We start from the raw sequence: 23,591 nt of genomic DNA, 5'->3' as shown, positions 1-23,591 counted from the left end.
GTGTGTTTTGGTTTCCCGCCCAGTGAGGACAGATGTTGTCCAGAGGTCACTGGTAAGGCACATCCGTTGCCTCGGTGACACTGTCACTTCTTTCCCCAGAGGTTAAATGAAAATATCAGCTGATGATGATTTAGGCTCAGTTTGTTTTCACAGTGTGTGATTCTGATCGAGCGATAACGTGTTTACACACCAAATACTTTGAGTTTTAAATGCATGGAACAGTGTTCATCAAAGTCCCACAGTAGCACAAACTAACTAACCAATCGAGATTGCGGAAGACCAGCAACTCCTGTGTTCTGCAACATAAAATTACTGTTTTTGTCAATGGAGTGTGGCGGCTTTGGAGAGAGCATAGATGTATGCAATGCCTTCAGTTCCCCATCGGAAAGGTCTGTCAAGACGAGACTAGACTGTAAAGAGACAGCGTTGTTAGGCAAAATGTTGTGTAGATAACAATAGATTAACATTTAAAAAAACTGGTAAAACAGGGACTACCTACTATTATTCCTATGGTATTTACATTGTTCCTCAGCGGTTAGCGAAATGGTCAAAATCTTAAAAGCTGAAACTAGTGTCCTTAATAACAATTTTCTGAGATCCAGTGTAAAATGGAACAAGTGGTTTGTCTTCCGTGGATAGAATGATGCGGGTGGGTAAGGGAGGAAGTTTAAGATTTTCCATGTTTTTATTCCACTTCCTGTGTGCAAAACAAAAAGAAGTCACATTAATGAACCGGGTGAATCTACGGCTCCCCAGTTAGAGGAGACTGGAGGACACTTTTCTGTATCACGCCCCTGCCTTGTGTTTGAAGTTGATTATTCAGGTCTATTTTCACACAAATGTCTCGGCTCCTCCGGATTTAAGGCTAATCTCTATCAGGCCTTACCGCTCGGCTGGACAGGAAGCAGAACAGGAAGTAGAATGTGCAGGGGGGTTGAAGGCAGGGCAGTACCCACACTTCCTCCTACAGGACAGATGGACAGGAGAGGTTTATGGTCTGTTAGCAAACTGGAAAGCTGTCACATCAAAGCATGTTGGGGGGAAAGTGCTGTAACTACAGCGTTTGGTTTACTGTGTCCTGACTTCAGAATGATTTTCCTAACTTTCAACAATTTGGGAAGGCGGATATATTTAGCTATTGTTAGTGGAGCTACGCGCGGGGGGGGGGGGGACAATGCTAGACTGATGTGCAGACATTTATGGTTTCTAGAGGCTGGAGTCTTATGACTCTGGTGACCTCCATTGTTTTTTTTGTTTTTTTTTTATCCCTCTATGGAATGATGTTAGCTAATTATCTAGTTATATAATTAGGCAGCTGTTGGTCATTTTTTATCAATTTGTCTGATTAAATTGTGAAACAGAAGCACAGTATTTTTGAGAATAGTTGTGGATATTCAGTGATAATCTTTGCTTTTGCTGGGTTATCTGTTGTTTACGCTTATTGTCTCGCTAAAATATCCGTTCGAACCTTTTGAACCTTTTGTTTCTGCAAACAGGGTTAAAAAACTTTGATTTTCTGTGGATACAATGTGATTTTTAGTCATTAGACTCTCAAAACTGATGAACCAGAGAATTTTGTGTTTGTTACACACGAGTTCTCTCTCCGGCTGTGCAGGATCACCACGACATGCTGCTGGAGATCGAGAGAGACAAGGCCATCACAGACAAGGTCATCCTCATCCAGAAGGTGGTTCGAGGGTTCAAGGACAGGTAGGCCTTAAAAATCCAGTCTGGTGAACTTTTCAGATGAAACTGTAATTTGAGCCAGTCTTGCGTGTCACCCTCTAAAACCCCTAATCTGATTTTTTTTTTTTTGGTGATAAAATATTTTGTCATGTAAGGATTCAAACAAAAGTGGTATCTGATTTTTCATTTCCTGTCGTCAGATCCAACTTCCTGAAGATGAGGAAGTCGGCTGTGTGGATCCAGAAGACGTGGAGAGGGTACCAGTGTCGGAAGAACTATGGAGCTGTGAGGACTCGCACGCATCAATTCAGCATGATTGTGATCTATGATGCAGCTCAGCTCGAGTAATTCATTATTATCAGAAAAGGTTGAAAAACAAATCTTTCTCCTTCTTCTTCGTTTTTGTTCCTGTGTCCCCCTTCAGATGCGAGCGGGCTTCTCTCGCCTCCAGGCTCTGGTCCGCTCCAGGAAGCTGTGTGCGTCGTACAACGTAGCGCGTCAGCGAATCACGGGCTTCCAGGGCCGCTGTCGGGGCTTCTTGGTGCGCCGGGCGTTCAGACACCGACTGTGGGCCGTCATCACCGTCCAGGCCTACACCAGAGGCATGATCGCTCGCCGGCTGTACAAGAGGCTGAAGGGAGAGGTAAAAGCACACACATGCACAGTAGTGGATTTGGGTCGAGCATGCAGTTTGTGCAGAAATCCAAACGAAAGCAAGGGCTATCTGAGTGCGGGGACAGGATTTTGTGGGAAATAATTTTAAAATCTCAAGTGGAATCAATAAGTCGTGCTGTCAGATTGAAAGGACACACTCTTGAATAAAGATAGGAGAGCTTCAGTACACGTGTTGTTCCTCTCTCTCCTCTGCTGTGTGCAGAGAGAGGGCAGACGGGCCACAGCAGGATGTAGCGTGCGTTTCGTCTGCATTCATTCAAAATCCGGCACCTTCCTGCAGGGTTGTGCCGAGGTGTGAGTGTGTTTATTTGTGCTTTAGAAACAAAACCTCTGTGAAACGTAAAATAAAAAAACTTTTTATTCTTCTGATTCACTGCTTTGTTCGTGCCAACGCAGCTCCCTCTCCTCATTCACCCTCGAGCTCGCTCGACCTCTCTCTCTCACACACCTGATGAGCTGATGAGGACGGGGGAACTTTGAATGCTAGCTTTTATTATTATTTTTTCACTTAATTGCTTAATTCAATCCCTTAAGTTAATGTTATCCCTGCCACTTCAGTTGTCCCCAGCACCTCCACACTCTCAGTGCTGTTGACTTGAACAAATCAGATTTTTAACTGAGATGTAAAAGCAGCCCACTGGGGTTGAGCCCGTGTTGTATCTAGTCGTTCTTTTCTGACAGTGGACTCCCCCCCCCTCAGTACCGCAGGAGGCTGGAGGCGGAGAAGATGCGTCTGGCTGAAGAGACCAAACTGAGGAATCAAATGTCAGCGAAGCGAGCGAAGGCCGAGGCTGAGCGCAAACACCAGGTGGGAGTTCAACGAAGAACACATCGGAGACATTTTCAAAACATCCGTTTATGTATCTTCTTTAAATGGATTAGGATGCATCATTCTAGTTTGGGATATCTTAACTTTCTTTGTAGCATACACCCACCTGTCTTAATCAGTATGTTTAACAGATGTTCGGACAACATTTCTGTATTTTAATTTGTCACATGCTTGTGTTTCCTGCTTTGAGCTGTGAATCGTTCCAGCAGAGGAAACCAAGTGGCCCAACGTGTAAAATAGAGTACAGATGCCTGTTTTGTTTACAGATATTATCCTTATTATTACACTGTGGTTTCACTAGGAGCGTCTGGCCCATCTGGCCAAAGAGGACGCCGAGCGGGAGAAGAAGGAGAAGGAGGAGGCCCGGAGGAAGAAGGAGATGGTGGAGCAGATGGAGAAGGCCCGTTTGGAACCCGTCAACGACTCCGACATGGTGGACAAAATGTTCGGCTTCCTGGGGACGACGACCTCTTTCCCGGGCCAGGAGGGACAGGCTCCTGCCGGCTTTGAGGTGAGTCAACAAAAGGTTTCCGTTGTTCTTTGGCGCAAATTGTATTGTCAGCGCGATTATATACTACATATGTATAAAAGAGTTGAAAAAGGAATCTTACAATTATTGATATTCTACGGATTTATTCTAAGTGCAGGTCCTTTAGAAATAATCCCATTACCTCTTCAAGTTATTTAAATACCCCTCAGATTTGTTTTGATGATGAAAATTCATTGTGATGACAAATTTCTTCCCCCATGTGCAGTTTAGAAATTTCCTTTTTCAGTCAGATTTAAACTTGTTAAATAGATTAAAAATAATAAATTAATAACAAAAAGTCTTGCAGTTACTTTTGCGTTACAATGTTTGGACAGTGTTGGGTTTGAGTACAATAAGTGACAGAGTTGACATTTATTCAGCTGTATGTATATACATAAAAAATAATTCTATATTTGAAAGTGGGAGAATGTACCCCAAATAGTTTAGGGGGAAATGAAATTGAATTACTAACCGTATTGCGTTAACAGGTTAATTACATTATTTTCACATTTGTCTGAGAGGTCAGAGAATTTTCTCATCACTTAAGAGAAGACAAACGTCAGAGTTTCAGTCTGGAGAGTCTCACCTGAAGCTCCTGTCTCCTCTGCAGGACCTGGAGCGGACCCATCGGGAGCTGGAGGAGGAGGATCTGGACGAGGCTCTTCCTCTGCCTGAGGACGACGAAGAGGAGGATCTATCGGAGTACAAGTTTGCCAAGTACGCCGCCACCTACTTCCAGGGCACCACCACACACACCTACGTCCGACGGCCTCTCAAACAGCCTCTGCTGTTCCACGACGACGAGGGAGACCAGCTGGTAGGTCACCTTTGACCCCTGACCCCACGGCAGACTAACCATGTTTTCAGATTTGTGACGATGCTTTTTTTCCAGTTGATCCCGAAAGGCTTTTTAAATAGTTTATTTTGCTGAAGAAGTAGGAGAATTTCCTCAACTCGAGATAAGATTTCATCTGGCAAACTTGAATGAATAAAAAATGTATCCTCCGTGTCCCGGGCCCAGGCTGCTCTGGCGGTGTGGATCACAGTGCTGAGGTTCATGGGAGATCTGCCGGAGCCCAAGTACCACACGGCCATCAGCGACGGGAGCGAGAAGATCCCCGTCATGACCAAAATCTACGAGACGCTGGGGAAGAAGACGTACAAGAGAGAGCTGCAGGCGCTGCAGGGGGAGGGCGAGGTAAGGGGGAGGAGAGGGGATTTATACAGTTAAAGTTTAAAACTAGAGCTGCTCTGTGATGTGCTGCTGTTAGTTCATCAGCCATGTTTCCTATCCTTAAGTGGAGGGACATGTGATATACAGCCACAGTATGTTTTCATTGTATATATGCTTTTAAATAACTTAAAACTTTACATTAGTAAGTTCATTGGTTTTTTTGGGGTGCAGGTCATTTATCAACTGTTTCCATAACTTTTAAGAGTGCAAAGATTGTTTTCTAACTGGAGATATCTAAAAACAAATGCAGTTTCTCTGATCTACTCTAACACTTTGAATGTGAGCTATGATATTGATTTTGGAGACTAAACATTTAATCCACTAGATTCATCCAACTTGAAAAGGTTAATTTTCACCAGAGTTTCACACAGAGATCGACAGGTTGTGGCCGTAATGCATCAAGAAACGGAGCGATGTGTGAAGAAGACTGCTAGCTGATCTCAGGGAGTTCAAAAACATTTAAAAAATGTTCTTTGTAATTATTTTATGATTATTTGTTCTGACTCAAGAATACACACAAAGGGCTTCATGTCAGAACAGATGAAGGATTCACCAGTTTGCTTTAGGAAGGCGTCTCTTTGTAGCGTTGTACTTCACGTCAAACCGTTCCCTCTTTATTTCTTCACTCGCTCAAACTAACTTCTTCTCTTCATTTGATGCTTTCGGATGTAAAAGAAAAGCCATCCATGAGAAAACAAACAGGAGAAGCATCCCGCCAAAACTGAAAAACAACCTGCAAGAAAGTCGTTCCGGAGAATGGCAGATCTTTAAATTAATTTTAATTTAATCCTCTTGTCCAGTTGCTTGTTAAATGAGTCAAGTCAAATAAAAGCCAAGTTTTTCTCACGGCGAACATCCGGATCATTGACTGTACCTCTGTTGGGGTTCTGGACTCCAGACGGAGAGTCCCATTGTTACGTATCATGTGAGCATCTCTGATCAGTGGTCTTGTTCTGCCCTCAGACGCCTCACACTGACAGCCACAAGAAGAACAGCGTACGGCACAAACTGGTGTCCCTCACCCTGAAGAAGAAATCCAAGATCACCGAGGAGGTGAGAGACAGAGAGACGGCGGGATTATGAAAACTACCTTTCTGGTGGATTCATAGGCGGCATGTTGCAGAAGTAGAAAAGTCACCGTCTGATGCGTTTCAGGTCACCAAGCGCCTCAACGATGGCGAGCACGGTCTCCACGGCAACAGCATGCTGGAGGACCGGCCAACATCCAACCTGGAGAAACTTCACTTCATCATCGGCAACGGGATCCTGAGACCAGGACTCAGGTACACACACACACACACACACACACACATTTACGTCATCATGAGGCTGTGGTTTTCATAGAATAACATGGATATCACTGGCATGAATTCATTACATCAATACATCAAAGAATGATGTGTGGCCTGAATATAATAAGATAATATCTTTGCTGTTATTGTCAAACAAAAAGAGTCTCCTACATTATAGTAGCAGCAAAGAAGAACAGACAATTCACATTTCTATGCATCCAAATGTGTCTGGAAAAGATTTTAAAGCCTCTTAATCAGACATTTAAACTTTCTCTTAAATTTAAGAGAGAGCTCAGGAGACATGTTGTGGCTTTATAATCACTTTCCATCTTCTATTTCTGAACTTGTCAGTTTGTCATTGGATTATACTTGTACGTGTGTGTGTGTGTGTGTGTGTGTGTGTGTGTGTGTGTGTGTGTGTGTGTGTGTGTGTGTGTGTGTGTGTGTGTGTGTGTTAGGGACGAGATCTACTGTCAGATCAGCAAGCAGCTGAGTCAGAACCCGTCCAAGAGTTCTCACGCTCGTGGCTGGATCCTCATCTCTCTGTGTGTCGGCTGCTTCGCCCCTTCAGACAAGTTTGTCAAGGTCAGGATATTCAAAAGTTATGGATTTTTATTATCTATTCAATTGAAATATGCAGGAGGAAGACGTCTTAAAGTTCACATATTTCCACAGTTGTTTGTTTTCTGAATGGATCCTCATTGAGGTAGCCTCATAAGAGGCTTTTGTCTTTCTGTGAGAAAGCGAATACGTTTAAATTTGCGTACAACCCGATCGATTATCTGTCAATTATTATTACTTATTATTTTTCTAATACTGCCCTCTGGATGCTACCTCAGGGAGTTACTCACTTGCTGTTTTGCATTTCTACCAACAGTACCTGAGGAACTTCATCAACAGCGGGCCGCCGGGTTACGCTCCGTACTGTGAGGAGAGACTGAGACGAACGTTTGTCAACGGGACGAGAACACAGCCTCCCTCCTGGCTGGAGCTGCAGGTACAAACACACGCACACACACACACACACACACACACACACACACACACACACACATGGTATTGGTGTAAGAAAAAATATCATGGGAATGTTTTTTCAATTTGATTTAATCTTCCTTTGTTTAAAATTAGAAAGCTTTTTTCTCTGAATGCGTCAGTGTTATAAATCATCAGTGTTCTTGGATACCCTTCAATGGTAAATAATTCTAATCCTGTTTATATTTTGAAGATATATCCAGTTAATAAACTTGAAATCTCACACACACACACACACACACACACACACACACACACACACACATCTTAAACACAATTTGGCTTTATGGTTTTTAACAATGGGACTAAATGCTATAGTGTAAGTACAGAAAATCAAAAAGACTGTTTCGTAATGTGTTTCCTTTGACTAAAGCAGAAAAAGACATGAAGTATAGTATAAAGTAAAAGAATAAGAGGTACATGGCAGTGTAAGAAATAAAGAATTATTTAATTTAAAGCAGTGGAAAATTAGAAAGTAGAGGGAAAATTGAGTGGAGTCAAAGAGCAGTGTGCATGACAGTCTGAGCAATAAATAAACACAATATTGTGGGAGACAGAGGGAAATGTGGTAAAAACAAAAGAAGATGACTTAGACCTGCACAAAGGAACTGTTAATGTGACGGTGTGAGCAGAACGCAGTGCTCTGTTGGTAGCAGAGTCTCAGGAGGTCACTGAGTCGACAGCGAGGATGTGAAGTGATTTCAAAGCAACAGGTTTTTCATTTGGAAACAACTCAGCTTAAGTTCTGAGATCTCTCTCCAGGCCACCAAGTCGAAGAAGCCCATCATGCTGCCGGTGACGTTCATGGACGGTACCACCAAAACACTGCTGACGGACTCCGCCACCACGGCCAAGGAGCTCTGCAACGCCCTGTCCGACAAAATCAACCTGCAGGACCGCTTCGGCTTCTCGCTCTACATCGCACTGTTTGACAAGGTGGGCACACACACACACACACACACACACACACACACACACACACACACACACACATGTGAGAACCATCATTGGCACTGAGGAGCCCTTAACCCTTAAAGCCCCCAACAGTCATCTGCTGAGAGTGGAAAGTTTCTCTTTGCTAACCTTAAATCTGAGTTGAACAGCTGGACGTACCAGATGATTTTGTGACATCACAACTAGTTTGCAGTCAATCCAGGTTCAATATGCACTTTACTCCAGTGTGACATGATGTTGAAACCTCGAGCACACATTCACCAGATTGGCTTCGCAGTGAAGCAGGAGACATCGAAGTTCAACACTTTTTGATGAAAAATATTTACATTTTCATAAATTGTTGAAGAATATTTAGAATTTTAATGAAACTTTAACTTCCTGAGACCCAAGCTTTTGTTTGATATGCATTTTTAATTTCTCTTAGCTATTTGTGATTAGTAGGACCTAATACGTATACAACTTTTTCTTCCCTCATCCTCTGTGAAATGACTGAGGAATACACTGCTCCATCACTAGGTCATTGTGTTTTGAAGATCTCATCAGAGAGCAGTGAACTTGCCCTTTAAATCTCAGCAGTAGATGCAGAATGTGCATGATTGTGCTTTTAAAATTAAATTTTCAGACTGTAGTGTGCAAATGAGAACTCAAGGATTCAAGGATCATTTATTGTCATTCTGCAACTCAGTGTTACACAAAATGCAGTTGTGACGTAGTCCATTTATGCCACACAACAAAAATATGAGAAAACAAAAACAACAGAGCATTCCTGTAGTGCAGTTTCTGCCATACGTGCTCCAGTAATAAAAACAAAAAGACAACAAATTAAGACAAAAATGTAGCAAAGTTAATAATAGCTACCGGCCTCCGTTGCCATTAGCGCTTGTCCCCTGATTTATACATCACACAAAGCATTTCATATTGCACGTGACTGTAGTGAAGCTTAAAACAACCGACCAACAAACATAACATCATTTTTATACATTTATTTTATTAAGAAGTTATAAATATAACTTAAAAAATATAAAACTAATCTCTAAAAAAGGAGTATCTCATTTATTTTGAGTTGCACTGGGTTTAATGGAAGTCTTTGTGGAAAAACCATCGGATGCTAAATTATTATTCAAAGCCAAGTATTCTTTATGTGTCTCAATGTCCTCACCTTCCCAAAATGTATTCACTTTCAAATTGTGAAACTGAAACTGGTCCTTTACAATTACAGTATATTAATGATTCTTATACATTTCGATAATGATGGTAATGAATGAATATAGATTAAAAGTTCAGAGATTATTATGTTAAAAATACTATTCGATTTTGCACTAGTGAAACTAAATCACATTAGAAAATAATAATAATCATCAAAATCATTGTGTGTAGTAGCAGGAATGAATGATTTTCCTCCTGCAGGTCTCGTCTTTGGGCAGCGGGAACGACCACGTGATGGACGCCGTGTCGCAGTGCGAGCAGTACGCCAAGGAGCAGGGAGCCCAGGAGAGGAACGCCCCCTGGAGGCTGTTCTTCAGGAAGGAGATCTTCACGCCCTGGCACTCCCCCACCGAGGACCAGGTCGCCACCAACCTCATCTACCAACAGACCGTCAGGGGCGTCAAGTTCGGAGAGTACCGCTGCGACAGGGTGCGTTATTTATGTCTCCTTATTTACTTTAAAGAATTGACATTTTGTGGATATAAAATAAATTTGCTTTCTTGCTGAGAGTTTGATTAAGAGACTGATGCCACTGTCATGTCTGCATGCCAAGTATGAAGCTGGAGCATAAAGTGTATATTAGAAGTGAACGAGTTTTGCGATTTCGCCGTCGCCATCTTAAATTACGACCGTCCTCATGTCGGCTTTTTTTTGCAACCAATGAACATAAATTATCATATTTGGAATGCAGAGGAGTGACGTAGAGACGCCGTATATGTCTCTGGTAGCGGCAGCATCCTGTCAATCACAAGGTAGCCCCGCCCTAAAGCATCCCCTGCTTTATGGTCTGTTTGACTCTAAAAGGACCATCATTTACTAAATGAACATCGTGCTGTATTGAAGAAGACTTGAAACTAGAGATTGAGACCATAAACTCATGTTCACAATGTTTACTGAGGGAATAAATCAAGAGAGAAGTAGAGTCATTCTCTCATAGACTTCTATACAACCAGAGGAGTCGCCCCCTGCTGGTGAGGAGAGAGAATGCAAGTTGTAAGAGCTGGAGCTAGAAGCCAGTTAGCTTAGTTTAGCACAAAGACTAGAAATGGGGAATAAGCTAGCTGGGCTCAGTCTGTAGTGCACAGATATGAGAGTGGCCATCTAATTCAAAACAAATATGATTATTTCCCAAAATGTTGAAATATTCCTTTAAATAGTTTGTGAGAACTTAAGCTAGGGAGTACTAGAAGTCCCTTTGCAAACATATATTTAAGTGACTAGTTTACTTCATCTCTTTGGACTATAGTTCTTTTTTATTATCATTTATGATAAAAGATGTTAAAAAAGTCACTTTGGATATATCATAAAACAACATATCTCATAGAACAAATATACACGACGTATATACACAACACAATATATATATCAGCAAAAGTACTGTAATTCTACAGTGAATTGTGGTTTTTAGGTACTAGTAATAGTAAAAACAAGTAAGAAGACTGATCAGAGAACTGATCAAGACAAAACAAAGTTCATATTCATGTGTTTCTAAAAATAATCCTCCAAACAAACCTACCGGTATCTGTCTCTCTGTGTGCCCAGGAGGACCTGGCAGAACTGGCCTCTCAGCAGTATTACGTCGACTACGGTTCGGAGATCCTTCTGGAGCGCCTGCTGAGCCTCATCCCCTCCTACATCCCCGATAGAGAGATCAGCAGCTCCAGGACGGTGGAGAAATGGGCTCATTTCATCATGGCTGCACACAAAAAGGTGTTCATCACTGGGACAACGTCTGTCAACGTCCTCCCAGCGAATTAGTGGAGAAGGGAACCTGCAGGTTTCAGCCAGGCCTCGAGGGATGTCAGTCCACCTCTTTGATTTAGATTTGGATTTAGACTCAGAAATTATTAGATGGATTGACATGAAATGTTCAGACTTTCATAGTCCTCAGAGGAAGAATCCTTTTTCCTTTTGTGATCCCTTATCATGTCCTTGAGCACCACCAGCTGCTTGACATTGCTTGACACGCTAAACTAAGATGGTGAACATGGTAAACATTATACCTGCTTAACTACACAGAGCAGCTAGCAGTTTGGCTGTATTTGAAAGGAAATACATTTGTGTTCATGGATACTTGAGAATATGTTTAAAAATATATAAATTTGCACTTTTGCACATGTGAAGTTACCTGGTGATGCATGTATGTAGATTAATTAGATTAATGATTTTTGTATATTTTGCCTATAAACATTCTCAAGTACATATTTTTATTTGCATAATGCAAACATTTGACGTTCAGATGATCTAACTGGTTGAGCTAAAAACCTACAGTCAAATCCAAGTATTTTAATATTCTTGTGAACAGTTTTTATGGGCTTTAAGTCTGCAGGGGATGTGCTGCTTGGTGTGTTTGCATTCATATTGGAGCAATAATTAGAAAAAAGAAAACCATTTACTGTGTGAAACACCATCCTCCCCCAAAACACCTCAAAGTTATTCATGTCTCATTTCACATGTGAACATATTAAAACATCTCTCTCTCTGGCTGCTCAGGGCATCTACACCCAGAAGAGATTTGACCCTCAGAAGGTGAAGGAGGAAGTGGTGGACTTCGCTCGACACAAGTGGCCTCTGCTTTTCTCTCGTTTCTACGAAGCCTTCAAGTTCTCGGGTGAGAATCTACGACCTCTTTTAGTTGATTAATTTAGTTTCAGTTGAGTCCGCTAACCTTTCGCATACATACAAAGCGTGATGGTCATTGTACAAACATTAAGTACAAATATGAGCAACCAAATAATTATTTCACCTCAATTTCAGGCCTTTGACATATTCATGATAATTACAGAGAAGCAGGCGTTGGCAAATATTTCTTAGATCTAACTCAGATCTTCAGATTCTTATTAAATATGTTTAAAAATAAAAAAATCACTTGAGTAAAAATGAGAATTTACGACATGAAATAGGGCAGAAGTTAACATATTGTGATTCAATATATATTTGCAGTAGACGGGTATATAGTAATTGCAAAATGAATAAACTGTAATGTAAACATGAATCAAGTAGATGTATATGTGAAGTGAGAAGCAATACATATATACTGTATACATAGAGAAGTAAACGGGTAGTTAACAGAAGTAAAAGTATTATTATACCATGGTTACGTGAAGGCAAGAAAAACAAAGAAATGAAAATAAAAAGATCCTGCAGATGAGGAAAACTACCTGTGGAAATATGGATAAGTCCAAATCTAATGAAATATTAACAATAAAGTTAATAAAATGACAATTGTATTACAACACAGTCCCTTCTAGGAGCCTTCCTAAGAAATCAGTTAAATATTGACGGTTATTAAAAACTATGGGACCCATATAATGCAGAATATGTGAACATAATGTCACGGATATTGTCCTGTTGTATCCTTCAGGTGTGAAACCTTCATCCTCTCCTCTCTGCATCTCTCAGGTCCCAGTCTGCCTAAAAACGACCTGATCGTGGCCGTCAACTGGACCGGGGTTTATTTTGTAGACGAGCAGGAGCAGGTCCTCCTGGAGCTCTCCTTCCCAGAAATCACTGCAGTTTCCAGCAGCAGGTGAGGCATGCTGGGAGCTGTAGTCACTCAACGGTCCTTTCCTTCCATCGTCATCCACTTCCTTTTATCTCATCCAAGTTCAAGCTATACCAGTACAAGTCTATTTACTGTTTTCAAACTGGCTCCGGTTTCTCTCTTCCAACAACAACAGTTGTAATTTCACTTTTTAATTCCCTATGAGGACATTTATTTTCTTTGAAGTGTCTAAATAAATCAGTTTGTTTTGTCGTTTGATTCGGAGGACTTGTTTTGCTTCCAGGGGAGGAAAGTTACAGAGTCAGAGCTTCACTTTGGCAACCATCAAAGGAGACGAGTACACCTTCACCTCCAACAACGCGGAGGACATCCGGGACCTGGTGGTGACCTTCCTGGAAGGCCTGAGGAACAGGTCGAAGTTTGTGGTCGCGCTGCAGGACAACCCCAACCCCAGTAAGTCCTGAACGGTGAAGGATATACGTATATATACAAACATATATATATATATATATGTATATATATATATATATGTATATATATATATATATATATATATATATATATATATATATATGTATATATATGTATATATATATATATATATATATATATATATATATATGTATATATATATATATATATATATATATATATATATATGTATATATATGTATATATATATATATATATATATATATATATATGTACATATATATATATATATATATATATATGTATATATATGTATATATATATATATATATATATATATATGTACATGTTGGTAGTTTTGCCCTGAATGCACAAACCCAGAATAACATTTTCACATAAAGATAGTTCATCTGAAACAGTGTGCAACACTATTGTACTTTGAGTACATTATACGTTAGAGAGATTTCCATCAAACACCTTTTCAGTAATGTCCTGTAAATAAAATATTAGTAGTAATAGAAGAAATGCCAGTTAGTCATCTCACCTCCTACTGTGTTTCTTTTTCCACAGCTGGAGAGGAGTCCACGTTCCTGAGCTTCATGAAGGGAGACCTGATCCTGTTGGACCAGGACACCGGTGAGCAGGTGCTCAACTCTGGCTGGGCTCACGGTGTCAACGAACGGACCAATCAGAGAGGAGATTTCCCAGCCGACTGCGTCTATGTCCTGCCCTCCGTGACCCGACCTCAGCAAGAAATAATGGTGAGAGAAGAAGACACCGCATCTAAGAGCGTTTGTGATGTGAACTTGGTTGTGAGAAGGAGACTCGTCTTTACAGCACTGACTTCCTCCTCTTCTCCTTAGGAGCTGTTTCATGTTACGGGCACAGCTCATTCTGCAGCAAGATGGAACTTCATTTCAGAAGTTTTAATCCAAAAGTTTTTTTAGGTTGAGTAATAACTTTCCACAGTTCAACCAAAAGTTTCAGAACAAAATATCTGATTATTAGTGAAGTTTCTTTTCTATTATCTTATATATCTATAAAAAATATATAACAGAAAACAACTGAATCCAAAGAAACACATCAGGATCAAAATGAACAATGTGGAGATTCGATGTTAGTTTACGTCCATGACAGACAACAGGAACAAACATGTGTCAGCTGACATTGTACACACGGCAGCAGAAAGCTGAATAAGCAAGTTTGTAATTATATTTACATTCAATTAAAGTAAGCTGTTTAACCCTGTGATGCTCTTGTTATATTTTTCTCTCATACCATTACTTCTGTATTTTTGAGGGAGTATAGAGTACTTTTCTATTTAATTACCCAGCACACTGTAGACTTTAAAATAACACATCACAGTCACTTGAAAGGAAGTTGACCGTTAGAATTTGACTTCAATACAAAACGAGACTTACATTTTATTATATTAACAGAAGGGAATTTAACTTACATTTCCTTCTGTGCATCGGACAAAGAACAAAGAGAGATGAAGAGCCAATTGGGGCCCAACATGTTGTGTTTTTTAATGTAATAAAATATCTATTTTAAAGAGTGTCGTGCCTCTTTCTCCAGCTCTAATCCCATTTTGGTTTCCTGCGTTTTGCACACTGGGATGTTAACATTCAAAACTTGCTAACACATTGCTGTAACAGTTTGAATCTGATCTGATTCAAACATCCGTCTCTTCCTTTTGTTTGAACAAAGTTACTGGAAGTCCTTTATGATAAAACGCTCAATGTGAAATGAATGTAATCTGATGTGATCCAACCAATCAGGCGCTGATTACCATGACGCCGGACCAGCGACAGGAGTCGGTTCGTGTTTCGCAGCTCGTCCTGCCGGAGAGCGACGACAGGATGAAACCCTACACGCTGGAGGAGTTCTCCTACGACTACTTCAGGTACACACACACACACCACACACCTACACACACGCACACACACATTAAAACTAACTTATCCGTGAAACATCCTACTGTTTTAGATTATAGTTTGGCTTGTTATTCTCTGAAAATACTTTCAGACACAAGCTGTAAATCCTCCTGAAGTTATGGAGCAGCTCAGGGATCGGTCCTCGGCCCTTTGGTGTTCTTCATGTACCCTTTAAACAGAATCATTCACAGTAATGAAATCAATTGACTCACGGAATGAATGATTTAACAATTGCACGAAATTAAGTGAGATCGTCTATCTGGAAACTTGAAATCAGACAGCTCAGAAGTTATCATCATCACAGGTCCATTTGTGGCCAGTAAATTGAAATTTGATCGACAAGCAGTCATGTCAACATGTCACCTGCTTCTTCCAGGCCTCCTCCCAAACACACCCTGAGCAGAGTGATGGTCACTAAGAATCGTGGGAAGGACAAGATGTGGAGCTGCACCAGAGAGCCGCTGAAGCAGCCGCTGCTGAAGAAGGTGGTGAACCACGAGGAGCTGGCTCAGGACGCCTGCATGTCCTTCATAGATATCTTTTGAAAAACAGCTGACGTGACGCTGTTTAAGACTGATGGTCCTGACCATTTCAACATACTCAGGCTCCTGTGTGGCGTCAGGCTTCACTAAATTGTCAACCAAAACTGCTCTAATCCTGACGCGAACAAAGGTGGTTTCCAAATGTACTCAGTTAACTCTGTGTTGACCGGTTTCACTGTGAGCTTGTCAATGTGAAAGAGGTTTGTGACTAACAGCAAATGCAACAAACACAGATCCAGAGCAGCATATTCATTCACTGCAAAGAAAATTATTTTTAAAATATGCTTTCGTACAAGAGACCGGTTCGATTATTTGATAATGCTGTGTTATCATTGACTTTATCTTAATGTGCTTTTGCTTTAACAGAAAAACAAACAACAGATCACTATGATATAAATCAGCAACATAAGAAGCTGAAACTAATAAAGAAACCAATAGAAGCACAAGTTAACCTCACAATTTATTGTTGATCTATAATCTCAAAAGGAATAACTGCTGTAGGTTTAGTTCACTGTGTCGGTGACCACAACAGCACATTCGCCCCATTCTTATGTTTTTATGACCACAGAAATTCTTAAGTTTGTAGTCCAGTGTGTGTAACATGCTTTTAGTGAAGTGAATGAAACCCGCACAGAGTATTAAAGATCCAAATGTTTCCTCGTCTTGATTCTACGTCAGCTCGTGTCCGTCTGTTGCAGCCCTTTACCCTGACGTTAACCTCGTGATATTCAGCCAAAACAAATCTGAACCTGATTTATTTATATTTATTACCACAGATTTTCTTTCCATGCTGGACTCCTGAGGTTGATGAATATTGATTAAATTCAAGCTCTCTGTCTCACATCCACATGTTCATGCCCATTCTCTCATTTGTATTCGAGCCAATCAGGTTGTTTTATTCCTTGACGTTTGTCCCACCTATGATGAAGTACATGGGCGACTACCCGTCCAAGCGGACGCGCTCCGTCAACGAGTTGACGGACCAGATCTTTGAAGGAGCGCTGAAGGCCGAACCTCTGAAAGACGAGATCTACTGTCAGATCATCAAGCAGCTCACCGACAACCACGTCAAGTGTGTAACCCGACGCCGTTATCAGTGTTATCAGTGTTATCAGTGTTATCAGTGTTATCAGTGTTATCAGTGTTATCAGTGCATAGTATGAATGATGATAATACTTGTAAGGTTCACACTTACATAAAAACTTTTCAGTGAAGTCACACCAGATTTTCCTGAATCTACTTCTGAGTTATAACGAAACACAACCCAAACACTGAAGGTTTTCATCATCACTGTGTCTGCAGTATTGAGCAGGAAGAACATTGCTAAGCAGACTCTGAACATGAGCGTCTTTGTTCTGCTGCTGCAGGTACAGTGAGGAGAAAGGCTGGGAGCTGCTGTGGTTGTGTACTGGTCTGTTTCCTCCCAGTAACATGCTGCTGCCTCACATCCAGCGCTTCCTCCAGTCCAAGAAACACCACCCCCTCTCTGGAGACTGCATGCAGAGGCTGCACAAGGCTCTACGGTACAACGCCAGGCTTTCATTTGTTTCAACTGATTATTGCTGAATTTCAATTCAATTCAATTTATTTTGTATAGCCCAAAATCACAAATTTGCCTCAGAGGGCTTTACAATCTGTACACATATGACATCCTCTGTACCGGGACCCTCACATCGGAACAGGAAGAACTCCCCCAAAAACAACCTTTACCGGGGAGAAAAGAGGAAGAACCCTGAGGGAGAGCAACAGAGGAGGATCCTCTATCAGGATGGACAGACGTGTGATAGATGTCATGTGTACAGAATGAACACGATAACAGAGTTACAACACATTCAATGCATATGACAGAAATGATTCATATGATGAGAGTAATAAGTATAATAATGATGGAAAAATGACACCTACTAGTAATAACAGCAGAAGTTATAGTAGAATAACAATGATAACAAAAGCAGTAATGGTATAGAGGTAATAGCAATGTGACTAATGAATATTTATAACTTCAGAAGGTTATTAAAACACACCAAACACACACACACACACACCACTAATCAGAAGGTTAGCAGCTCCTGAATTTTTTTTTGTTTTATTGTTGTCATGGTAACAGTAACGGATCCAGGAAGTACCCCCCTCATCTGGTGGAAGTGGAGGCGATCCAACACAAGACAACCCAGATCTTCCACAAAGTTTACTTCCCCGATGATACAGACGAGGTCAGACACACACACACACACACACACACACACACACTATCATACTGGTGTATATATTTCCTCTTATCAACAAGAAAATTGACAAATCGAGCATGCTTGTGCTCTCAAAACATGCAGGCGTTTGAAGTGGAGTCCAGCACCAAAGCAAAGGATTTCTGCCAGAACATCTCGACTAGACTGCTGCTCAAATCCCCTGAAGGCTTCAGCCTCTTCGTTAAGATCTCAGACAAGGTCAGAGGTCAAAGAGTGTTGCTCAGAAACTATCTATATAACATCATTGTTTCATTAGGCTCGACAAGTTGTTGTCAAAGTAGAAATATGGAAATGAAAACTGTTTATTACCATATACATTATGTGATGTGATGTGATGTGTGTGTGTGTGTGTGTGTGTGTGTGTGTGTGTGTGTGTGTGTGTGTGTGTGTGTGTGTGTGTGTGTGTGTGTGTGTGTGTGTGTGTGTGTGTGTGTGTGTGTGTGTGTGTGTGTGTGTGTGTGTGTGTGTGTGTGTGTGTGCAGGTGATCAGTGTGCCAGAGGGAGATTTCTTCTTTGACTTTGTCAGACATTTGACGGACTGGATCAAGAAGTCTCGACCAGCTAAAGAGGGTTGGTACATTAATCATACGTGTCCTCGCATGCTCTGAAAAACCTCCTCCTCCTGCCTTAACAGGCACTTGGTGGTAGTTACTCGAAAATAGGACACATGAGTATGTACTTGACTACTCACTAGTAAAGCACGTTTGGGTAGCGGGAGTCCCCTTTAATTTAAATGTGAGCATTCGACTTCACTCACTGTTCCAGTCAGAAGCTCTTCTTGTTTATTCAGGTTTGCTCAACATGCAGGAAGTACAACCACCAACTGCAGGGTTTTGAAAACATCTTGACTTTTATGAAGGAGGCTGGACAAACCTGCAATTAAAAATATATGAAACTGACACAACTCCAGGGATTTAAAGTTGATCACACTTATATTTCACCCTCTTCCCACCCTAGTAGGAGTCGTTCCCTCTCTGACCTATCAGGTGTTCTTCATGAAGAAGTTGTGGACCAACACAGTTCCAGGGAAGGACTCCTTCGCCGACTCTATCTTTCACTACTACCAGGTCGGTTGTAAGGGACGTGAAAATACTTAAGTACATTTTTGTGCCACCTGACATCGTGTCATCCAAAGGTTTTTTTTTTGTTTAAATTGTTATTGTCTGCTATATTTGATTTATACTAGAACTGTACCTCTGTACAACACTGACAACACTTCTTCCCCCTCATTCTCATCTTTTAATTAGGAGCTACCTAAGTACTTGCGCGGCTACCATAAGTGTTCACGGGAAGAGGTTTTCCAACTTGCAGCGCTCATCTACCGCGTCAAGTTTGAGGATGACAAATCCCACTTTCCTACAATTCCCAAGATGCTTCGGGAGCTGGTTCCCCAGGATCTCATTCGTCAGATGTCACCAGATGACTGGAAAAGGGTAAACCTGCAAAACTCTATTGACAAAACAATCTTTTTTGTAGCCATACTGATATTGAATATTTTCTTTTACCTCGCTGTATCCTAGAGTTAAATTATATCTGTAATTTTGTTAATGTTTTATGTATTATGATTGAATATATTATAACGGATATAAAAGTAAAGTAATTGTTACTAAAGTTAGGTATTGCAAAGGTTCAGAACATCACAGAAATGTCGAACTTGCGCTATGATTTAGTCCCATATATATTTATATATATATATACATTGAAGTAGCCAGTAACAGTTGTAATAACATCTGTTTGTAGTCAACAACTCAAATCAAATCAGAAAGTTTAATTGAATAATATCTCAACAATATTTACTGTCCGGTTTCAAATTTAACTGTATTAATTATAAATAATAGATACTCTAATAATTAATAAATGTTCTTCTCTCATTTCAAGTAAATGAGTACATTTTAGAAAAATGATTTTCACTGAATTGTCCTGCAGCTTTAAATTCAGTTCATTCAGGTGTGAAGTGATGTCACCCAAAAAAGCCACGATATTATATTCTCCTCTTCTTCCAATAAGAGAAGAATGTGTGCAGGGTGTATATCTGTGGTTATTAAACCACTTGTTTCAGCTCTATTCCTCTCCGTTAACATCATTGTTGGGCAGTGAACTAATGTGTTAGGATTCTGATCATATCGGGCTCTTAGGTTTATTTTCTGTGCCTTAATTTCAGATGTGAGTGGATACGTTTGCTTTGTCTCGTAGTGACGCTTCACATTGCCGCTTTTAATAATTGCCTCTGAACATATGAGACATATTGGTCAGCCTGGGTCCGGACCCGGACCGCGGCCCACCTATCAGTGACCCCTGATACAGTAGGAATAAGATGCGGGGACAAACTGACTGACTCGAGGATTACTTAAGAATTTGTGAAACATACAGATGTATGTTTCACAAATTCAAAGAGGACAAAGAAACATTATGTGACACAAATATTTTCTGTAAATGGGAAACAAACAAAGTGGCAAACGGTGCTGACAGCATGAACAGTGCAAACGGTGCTGACAGTATGATCAGTGCAAACGGTGCTGACAGTATGAACAGTGCAAACGGTGCTGACAGTATGAACAGTGCAAACGGTGCTGACAGTATGAACAGTGCAAACGGTGCTGACAGCATGATCAGTGCAAACGGTGCTGACAGCATGAACAGTGCAAACGGTGCTGACAGCATGATCAGTGCAAACGGTGCTGACAGTATGATCAGTGCAAACGGTGCTGACAGTATGATCAGTGCAAACGGTGCTGACAGCATGAACAGTGCAAACGGTGCTGACAGTATGAACAGTGCAAACGGTGCTGACAGCATGATCAGTGCAAACGGTGCTGACAGCATGAACAGTGCAAACGGTGCTGACAGTGGTTACCTGAGGGGGAACTGGAGGGTGGGCGCTACGCTTCCGACGTCGAGGGCGTCGATCAGGATGGCGTTATCAGCTGTAACCGCCGTGTGAGAGCCGTGCAGAGCGGCGTCCGTTAGCTAGCCAGTGGGGGCTCACATCTGTAACATGCACGCGCCTCATGTAAACAAAGCACAGAGAAGCTGAGATTACAACACACACAGAGAGAGGGAGTGACTTCGTGCTCTGCTCAGGTCGACACTATAGACTCAAGTCACAACTCACTGAAGTCATTTTTGTGACGACTAATGTGGCGACAAATTGTTTTTGTATGTGTGTGATGGTTGCAGTCTGTGGTCGCCTACTTCAACAAGCAGGCTGGTAAATCAAGAGAAGAAGCCAAACTGATGTTCCTAAAGATCATCTACAAATGGCCGACCTTTGGCTCCGCCTTCTTCGAGGTCAAGGTAAACCCACCTGGAGCCTGTCACTTCCTGTCTGAAGCTCTCACTGGGTGCCTCTTCTTTGTCTTACTTTTCCTGATTATTCACATAGTTCAGTAACAATGCAATCCATGCAGGACATTCACTTTTCACAGTGTGGTATTAGTCATTTTACTCAAGTAAAGGATCCGAGTACTTATTTCACCACCGCCGTTTTCCTTTTGTATCCTCCTCATAGAGCCCACTGAAAAACTAGTTTGTCTTCTGAGAGCAGTTAAGGCCAAACAGGTCGTAAATGGTGTGGATTTAACTAACTGGAAATTTCAGCAGCGCCACTCATGTTGGTTATAGTTAGTCCTCCCACCTAAGAGGAAGAGATGCAGGGAAAATATGGGATGAAGGGAAACGTGGACACACCTGATTAGCGAAACGAGACGTGTTTAAATTTAACATAAACTGTGAAGAGAACCTTTACTACACTACAACTTGAAATTCTAAGATATAGTAGATGGATATCTAGATGTCATAACAACATAAATCTGTCTTTTGTCCATAGCAAACCACAGAGCCCAACTTCCCAGAGATCCTGCTGATCGCCATCAACAAGCATGGAGTCAGCCTCATCGACCCCAAGACAAAGGTTTGTGTTCCTACAGAAGTCCTCCCCACCTGTCTGATGTTGAAGGATTTACTTTAATGGTCAGTTTGGACTGTGCACACGGTAAACCCACTCACCTGCAGGCTGTTAAGATGGATTTGCGTTTCTTTCATTTACCCATTGATGCCGCACCATTAGCCACTCAAGTATGCATCGTCGATCAGAGGACCCTGGAGGTAACAGAGGCCTACCCCTCTCTGTGTATTTGTGCAGGACATCCTGACCACTCACCCCTTCACCAAGATCTCCAACTGGAGCAGTGGGAACACCTACTTCCACATCACCATCGGCAACCTGGTCAGAGGAAGCAAACTGCTGTGTGAGACCTCGCTGGTGGGTGACAGCAACACACACACACACACACACACACACACACACACACACTCAGAGATTCTGTACATTTTCAAATAAATTCAATTAAAGGCCGAGGTGTGGAATACCTCTTGTCTACAACAACGGCTCACATGATAGTCAGTTGGTTACAGTTCCATCAGTGCTGTGTCATGTCATACTCTCACTTTCTTTTTTAAACACAAATTTTATTCACCTTTTAATTCCAGTTGCTTATACTTATCAGTTTTTCTTGATTGAAACCACCGCCGATGAAACTCAATACTTCCCGTAGATGTTTCACATTAAAAGCCTCCTAAAAATGTGTTTGTGATTGTGCTTCGAGAAAAACAGCAAAGTGGAACGACTATAATTGATTCTGTTAGAAAAGAGAAACTCAGAGCAGCAGAGTGGTGAGTATGACATGACTGTACTGATGGAAGTAGTGCTGTTGAAACGTGCACTTTACTGCATTTATCAAGGAAAATATCGGAAAACTGTTTATTAAACAAAGAAAAAAAACAGCAATCTGCAGATTAATTGACATTGAATGCAGCCCGAGAAATGATAACAGATCTGTAATACATTCATGTTGACATGAATTATGCAACTTAAAAAACAAGCTTAAAAAATGTTCACTTACATCAATGAACTGAAGATATCAGCTGTGTAATTTGAAAGTGTGTGTGTGTGTGTGTGTGTGTGTGCGTGTGTGTGTGTGTGTGTGTGCGTGTGTTTCCATTTGACCTGCAGGGCTACAAGATGGACGACCTGCTGACCTCCTACATCAGCCAGATGCTGACCACCATGAACAAGCAGCGCTCTGGGCCGCGCCACAGCAAGTGAACTTCTTACTGGCAGGAGGCCGCTGAGCTCGTTCGGCTCTTGCGCCCTATTGGCCAGCACTGCAGCTGGGGGCGGACCTTTGCCAACCAGCTGTGGACGATGAGCCGCAGTCCTTCTGCTAGCTCGGAAGGGTCAAATCTCACCGGGGAGAGTTCGGCTGCCAGCAGCGACGACCCCGGCGAAGGCCCAAGCAGCTATCACCACTACAACCCCGATGAAGATGAGGATGAGCCGTCCAGTGAGGATGACTACCTCTAAAACCTCCAAACTCTCCGTCCCAAAAGGTCGCAACAGTCAGACCTGCTCGTACAGAAACAGTGTTCAGTCATTGGACACAATACATGAACTACAAGTGAGACAAGTGGACTACAGTAACTAGGAAGCTCAT

General features: G+C 41.5%; 1 protein-coding gene across 1 annotated transcript in view; it reads left to right on the top strand.

The window, feature by feature from the left end:
* myo7aa (myosin VIIAa) overlaps positions 1-23,203 on the top strand; it is a 44,560-nt gene extending 21,357 nt beyond the window's left edge. Inside the window, exons 19-49 of the mRNA XM_076111993.1 lie at positions 1,616-1,710; positions 1,887-1,971; positions 2,111-2,329; positions 3,062-3,169; positions 3,492-3,701; positions 4,330-4,536; positions 4,741-4,917; positions 5,917-6,006; positions 6,109-6,236; positions 6,704-6,830; positions 7,123-7,242; positions 8,040-8,213; positions 9,639-9,866; positions 10,980-11,147; positions 11,931-12,048; positions 12,840-12,966; positions 13,226-13,395; positions 13,945-14,135; positions 15,156-15,280; positions 15,688-15,845; positions 16,772-16,925; positions 17,221-17,376; positions 17,961-18,066; positions 18,184-18,297; positions 18,582-18,669; positions 19,060-19,166; positions 19,347-19,532; positions 21,277-21,393; positions 21,926-22,009; positions 22,241-22,360; positions 23,111-23,203. Of these exons, the coding sequence (XP_075968108.1) occupies positions 1,616-1,710; positions 1,887-1,971; positions 2,111-2,329; positions 3,062-3,169; positions 3,492-3,701; positions 4,330-4,536; positions 4,741-4,917; positions 5,917-6,006; positions 6,109-6,236; positions 6,704-6,830; positions 7,123-7,242; positions 8,040-8,213; positions 9,639-9,866; positions 10,980-11,147; positions 11,931-12,048; positions 12,840-12,966; positions 13,226-13,395; positions 13,945-14,135; positions 15,156-15,280; positions 15,688-15,845; positions 16,772-16,925; positions 17,221-17,376; positions 17,961-18,066; positions 18,184-18,297; positions 18,582-18,669; positions 19,060-19,166; positions 19,347-19,532; positions 21,277-21,393; positions 21,926-22,009; positions 22,241-22,360; positions 23,111-23,203 (4,350 nt within the window). The remainder of the gene's footprint in view (positions 1-1,615; positions 1,711-1,886; positions 1,972-2,110; positions 2,330-3,061; positions 3,170-3,491; positions 3,702-4,329; positions 4,537-4,740; positions 4,918-5,916; positions 6,007-6,108; positions 6,237-6,703; positions 6,831-7,122; positions 7,243-8,039; positions 8,214-9,638; positions 9,867-10,979; positions 11,148-11,930; positions 12,049-12,839; positions 12,967-13,225; positions 13,396-13,944; positions 14,136-15,155; positions 15,281-15,687; positions 15,846-16,771; positions 16,926-17,220; positions 17,377-17,960; positions 18,067-18,183; positions 18,298-18,581; positions 18,670-19,059; positions 19,167-19,346; positions 19,533-21,276; positions 21,394-21,925; positions 22,010-22,240; positions 22,361-23,110) is intronic.
* The last annotated feature ends 388 nt before the right edge of the window (positions 23,204-23,591 follow it).

Source organism: Anarhichas minor, unplaced genomic scaffold (assembly GCF_050575085.1).
Source record: "Anarhichas minor isolate MPS153535 unplaced genomic scaffold, ASM5057508v1 ptg000046l, whole genome shotgun sequence".
NCBI classification, from domain to species: Eukaryota; Metazoa; Chordata; class Actinopteri; order Perciformes; family Anarhichadidae; genus Anarhichas; species Anarhichas minor.
This window is presented reverse-complemented; position numbering and strand designations above follow the sequence as displayed.